At 43.9% G+C, this 6,415-nt stretch overlaps 1 protein-coding gene across 1 annotated transcript; it reads right to left on the reverse strand.

The window, feature by feature from the left end:
- Window positions 1-1,208: 1,208 nt before the first annotated feature.
- On the reverse strand, window positions 1,209-5,762 carry rdh14a (retinol dehydrogenase 14a; the record flags this gene model as incomplete). Its single annotated transcript, XM_084311001.1, has 2 exons — window positions 1,209-1,895; window positions 5,505-5,762. 2 exons carry the CDS (start codon window positions 5,760-5,762, stop codon window positions 1,278-1,280), a joined length of 876 nt encoding a protein of 291 aa, XP_084167127.1. The 3' UTR covers window positions 1,209-1,277.
- Between the last annotated feature and the right edge of the window lie 653 nt (window positions 5,763-6,415).

A 6,415-nucleotide genomic window follows, 5' to 3' on the forward strand; every position in this document is an offset into this window, starting at 1 on the left:
CCACATGAGTCCTGTAGTTACTAAAATAACAGTTCAGCCACATGAGTCATGTAGTTACTAAAATAACAGTTCAGCCACATGACTCAGTCCTGTAGTTACTAAAATAACAGTTCAGCCACACGAGTCCTGTAGTTACTAAAATAACAGTTCAGCCACACGAGTCCTGTAGTTACTAAAACAACAGTTCAGCCACACGAGTCATGTAGTTACTAAAATAACAGTTCAGCCACATGAGTCCTGTAGTTACTAAAATAACAGTTCAGCCACACGAGTCCTGTAGTTACTAAAATAACAGTTCAGCCACATGAGTCCTGTAGTTACTAAAATAACAGTTCAGCCACACGAGTCCTGTAGTTACTAAAATAACAGTTCAGCCACACGAGTCCTGTAGTTACTAAAATAACAGTTCAGCCACACGAGTCCTGTAGTTACTAAAATAACAGTTCAGTCACATGAGTCCTGTAGTTACTAAAATAACAGTTCAGCCACATGAGTCATGTAGTTACTAAAATAACAGTTCAGCCACACGAGTCCTGTAGTTACTAAAATAACAGTTCAGCCACACGAGTCCTGTAGTTACTAAAATAACAGTTCAGTCACACAAGTCCTGTAGTTACTAAAATAACAGTTCAGCCACACGAGTCCTGTAGTTACTAAAATAACAGTTCAGCCACATGAGTCATGTAGTTACTAAAATAACAGTTCAGCCACACGAGTCCTGTAGTTACTAAAATAACAGTTCAGCCACATGAGTCCTGTGGGGTAGTTACTAAAATAATTCAAGCTGGTCATTTTTATGATTTGGATGCTAGAATTTACTATTTTAAAGATACATTTTTTTTGGCGTTTTTTATCGCTTTATTTCTACTGGGCATTCCAGTAGATAGAGATAGAGGAGGAATGGGAGACAGAGTGGGGGGAAGACATTCGGCAAATAACGACGGGTTCGGGAATCGAACCCAGGTCGGCCGTGTCGCGGCTGAGCGCGCTATGTGGTTCGCCACTGGGGCGCCCCAGAATTTACTATTTTGAATGACATTCTTAGCAGTCATAATAACACCAATGCAGTTCCCCTGGTATTCACATCCCAGCCTGGGTTTTGATTAAATGAGTAGCAATAAGAATAAAGCTTTAGTGTGAGCTAGTGGCCCTGTTAGCAAGTCAATAGGACAACAGGTAGTTGTCCGTACTGTACTTAACGACTGTTGTAAAGGCCTAGTTGTCCGTACTGTACTTGCCTCCTCGGTCGGTCAGGGCACCGCGGGCACCGCTCCAGCTCAGGTGGCTATGCCCACCATGACCTCACTGATATCCCACAGTTTACGGGCCACCACTTGGTCCGTGGCCTTGGGCAGCAACACCTGCGGCCGACAGTCGGCAAAGCACTCCCCCTGGACGCCCTCCACATCCGGGCTGCACGCCAGGTAGACGGAGGTCTGGGCCCCCTCCTCCGGGCTCTTGAACAGGGCCCGGGAGGCCAGCTGGAACAGGGGCCTGGCCAGGAGAGGGACGCGGACGTGTCTCCCCAGGTTGGTCCTCACTATGCCCGGGGTCAAGGAGTTCGCCGTCACGCCCGTGCCTTCGAGTCGCCGGGCGAGCTCACCGGCGAACAGCAGGTTGGCCAGTTTGCTGCGGCCGTAGGCGAAGGCCTTGTCGTAGCCGCGCTCGCTGTTCAGGTCCTCGAAGTTGATCTGGCCGTGCTTGTAGAGCTTGGAGGAGACCACGACCACGCGACTGGGGGCGGACTGTTTCAGGAGGTCCAGCAGCAGGTCGGTCAGGAGGAAGTGGCCGAGGTGGTTGACCCCGAACTGCATCTCGAAGCCGTCGTCCGTTTTGGAGTAAGGGCACTGGTAGAGCCCCGCGTTGTTGATCAGCACGTCTATCCTGGGTTCCTCCTGTCGAGAGAAAATAAAGTAGTCATCCCCAAAAACAGGCCTCCCAGCAGGTCGAGTCCATTTACTTGCTAAGATTAATTGAACCCTTTTGCACTGAAGAACCATATAAGTCTGGTTTGAAATTCGTTGGACAGCTTGTGTATTTGCAGTTGTGAAGATAATCACTTGTGAATGTGATATATCACCAGAAAGTACTCAGCCTCTACTGTCTTTAACTATGAATGAACACAACACTCTAACTCACCATCTTTAGATAATAAAGTACTCAACCTCTACTGTCTTTATCTATGAGTGAACACAACACTCTAACTTAACATCTTTAGATAATAAAGTACTCAACCTCTACTGTCTTTAACTATGAATGAACACAACACTCTAACTTACCATCTTTAGATAATAAAGTACTCAACCTCTACTGTCTTTAACTGTGAATGAACACAACACTCTAACTTACCATCTTTAGATAATAAAGTACTCAACCTCTACTGTCTTTAACTATGAATGAACACAACACTCTAACTCACCATCTTTAGATAATAAAGTACTCAACCTCTACTGTCTTTAACTATGAATGAACACAACACTCTAACGTACCATCTTTAGATAATAAAGTACTCAACCTCTACTGTCTTTAACTATGAATGCACACAACACACTAACTTACCATCTTTAGATAATAAAGTTTGAGAACATTGTTCCTCTGAAAACTAAAACATGTACTTACATACGGTCTGACTGAGGCACTGAAAACTGTATTCAAAGTATGCGATCACAGACAATCTCGGTCGCAAACAACGAGTGATTGTAATCAAATAGCATGTGACCATCAATAAATGACAACCATTTATTGCCATATCGTATGACAAAACACGTCGTGAAAATCCTATGAATATGACCGTGAGTCTTTATTAAACAAGCTATAGACCACTGGTTCTAGCTAAATGGGAGTAGTTCATATTTTAATAATATTCAACAGTATTCACTAGAAGTTAGCAACAATGCAAGAATGACTATGCTGATCATAGGGTTCGCTCTCCCCACGGTTATCTCCCCTCCGTCAGTATAGACGGTTATGGAAGTCTGAACTAAATCAACAGCTGTCCTCTCAGATAGGGGTCCTTGGGACAACAAGCCTGTCAACTGGGGGTCCACAGCTTGTCAACTCGGAGGTCCTTGACATGAAAAAATTTGAGAACGAATAAGCTTGACTAAATATATATATTAAAAAAAAAAAGTACAGTACAATGAAAATAAGTGCAACACAAGTGCACGTGTAACAGTAAAGTGCAATAGTAATATAGAATGTACAGTACAGGTGATTAAACGGGATATAAAATATATAAAAGAGTACTACTGAGTAATAGGGATCATCAGATGATATAGTGTTATAGTATTATTATGTAACTTACAGTGATACTATGGTAGTCAATTAAATGCCCCCCCAAACACACACACACATCAAGTTCAAGTTCAAGTTCAAGTTCTTTAATAGTTGTCATACAGAAGTACAGAATACTTTCATACAAAATGCTTCTTACTGTTACGCTCCAGAGACTGTGCTAGACAAGATAGTATCAAATAACATAATAACATAATATAGCATGAATTTAGAAGAAGAAAATGAGGTCACAGTGTTCGGTATAGACATATGTACAATGTTCTGAGTTACCATATAATATACAATACACAATACTATGCAGTGTACTAATGTACAGTACTATCTAGTGCAAAGCAGAAATGGGATGAGGTACAATTTTAGGTACAATTTACAGTAAGGTGTACGAGTTGTAGTGCAATCCTTCATCCATAAATATAAAGTGTGGGGAGTGGGTGCTACAGTGTGTTTGTTTAAAGTGGGTGTGTGCTATAAGTGTGTGGAGTGGGTGCTACAGTGTGTTTGTTTAAAGTGAGTGTGTGAGTGTGGATGTGTGTGCTATGTGCGTTTGGTGGTTGTTGTTGTGTAGTGTTCATTCATTGTTCGTTTAGCAGCCTGATGGCCTGGGGATAGAAGCTTCTTCTGAGTCTTTCTGTGCTCGCCTTGAGACTCCTGTATCGCTTGCCTGACCGCAGCAGTTCAAAGAGGCAGTTGTTCGGGTGACTGGAGTCTTTAATGATTCTCTTAGCCTTGCCCTTGCAACGCTTGTAGTAAATGTTCTGGAGGGTGGGGAGCCCCCCTCCAATTGTGCGTTCGGCTGAACGTGTCACTCTTTGTAGTCTGCTTTGGTCTTGTGCAGTGCTATTCCCAAACCAGGAGGTGATGTTGCCGGTCAAGATGCTCTCTATTGTACATGAGTAGAAGTTCTTAAGGATCTTCTGGCTGACTTGGAACTTCCTTAGGCGCCTGAGGAAGCAGAGGCGTTGTCGTGCCTTCTTCACAACACTGTTAATGTGTGTGGTCCATGTCAAGTCCTCGGATATGTAGGCTCCGAGGTACTTAAAGCTGTTGACTCTCTCAACCGGTGCCCCGTCGATGCTGAGGGGGCTGTAGTCCTTGACCCCCGACCTCCTGAAGTCCACAATCATCTCCTTTGTTTTGCTGACGTTCAGGGAGAGGCTGTTTTCCTGGCACCATCCCGCCAGGACCTTGACCTCTTCCAGGTAGGCCCTCTCGTCGTTGGCAGAGATCAGGCCCACCACCACTGTGTCGTCAGCAAATTTGACGATTGTATTGCTACTCCGCTGAGCCACACAGTCGTGTGTGTACAGGGAGTAGAGGAGGGGACTCAGAACACAGCCCTGGGGGGCCCCTATGTTGAGGGTGATGGATGAGGAGGTGCAGTTGCCTGCTCTCACCACCTGGGGTCTGCCAGTCAGGAAGTCCAAGACCCACTGGCAGAGGTCATAGCCCAAGCCCAGGTCCCTGAGCTTGGCTATGAGTATGGAGGGGACTATGGTATTGATCACCAGACTAACGAAAGAGTACAGTACCCCAAGACAGTTACTGTGGTGGTATAATAGCTAAAGTAACTTTGATAATATGCAATGATATTATTAAGCTACGAGATAGGTGACCTAACGTTACATAATGTTTTTTCCTATCTCTCTCTTTCGTCAATTGTCTTGCTCACTTCATTCACACTCACTCATTCATTTCAATGATGACAGTCTCTCCCACCCACCCACCCCCTCCTAATGTACAGTCTCCTCCCCATCATAATGTATATACTCTGTCAGGATCTATGGGTAATTGATTGATTGATTGAAAACATTATTTAACAGATTGCAGAATGGGTACAGTACAGTTCAAAACACACAATTGTTAAGGGGATGCAGACCAGAGAAAGACTTTCGTCTTGTTTACATCAGGTTCCCCCATTTTCAATTCATCATAACAGTAACAGTACTGTATATTTGCATACATGTCACAAATGTAACACTACTATATACCTGTATGTCATGTATGTCCCTATGCCATAAATGTCATGATGTCATGTATGTTGCGTATGTCATAAATGTCACTATGAATTGAAAATGGGGGACTCTGATGTAAACAAGACAAACGTCTTTCTCTGGTCTGCATCCCCTTAACAATTGTGTGTATTGAGCCGTACTGTATTGTACCCATTCTGCAATCTGTTAAATAAAGTTTTCATTCATTCATTCAGCTACCTTGATGACGTCTAGACAGAAGGCGCGCACGGACTCCAGAGAGGCCAGGTCCAGCTGTTTGATGACGAGCTGTGACGTCTCGAGTCTCGCGCCGCCGCACTCGCTCTGCAGCCGGATGTCTCGCGCCGCCTCCTCGGCTCTCTCCATGTCCCTGCAGGCCATGATCACGCGCCCCTGTCGCCGCAGAATCTCCACCGTCGTGGCTTTTCCTATGCCGCTGTTGGCGCCGGTCACTATGACGGTTTTTCCACTCATCATTTTGATCGATTTCGTCGGAGGCTATAAGTTACCCAACAACACTAACTAACACCACGGTAACTAACGCGGTTCACTATGGACTGTCTGCACCTCGAAGTCCGCCAGCAAACAGCAATAACAAGCATGCGACTTCCGTTCGGATTTCTATTGATTTCAAAATAAAAGCGACAATATCCTTCTTTCTATAGGACACACGTTTCGAATGAAAAACGGTAAATTCTCGAAGTCAACTTCCTGTCTTTTTAACTTTCTGTCTAAGTGCATGTCTATGGCTTGGGGGAAAACATATTAGACAAATTTGTTAGAATCACCAGAAAGGCTTTCGAAATAGTTAAATGCCATGTTTGCCTCAATATTTTCAAAACAAATTATATGAAAAGGTTATGAAATGAACAAGAATGTGATAAAATATGTAATAAGAACGTAGCTCAGCGCATACATTTGATCGTAGAAATCCGTTTGTTTCCCCAATACCAAGATGGCGGCGGTCTCGTGACGTCAGAGTGTCTTCGAGAATGAAGCATTGCAGTAAATATAGGCAATACAAATTATGTTAGTATGATAAGAATGGTTATATTGTACATGCAACATTAAACCTACACTGTAGCACTCAACACTTTGATGAACATTGTTACTCAGCTGATAGAGTTGTG

This window comes from Notolepis coatsorum, assembly GCF_963971535.1.
Source record: "Notolepis coatsorum genome assembly, chromosome: 3".
Taxonomy (NCBI): Eukaryota; Metazoa; Chordata; class Actinopteri; order Aulopiformes; family Paralepididae; genus Notolepis; species Notolepis coatsorum.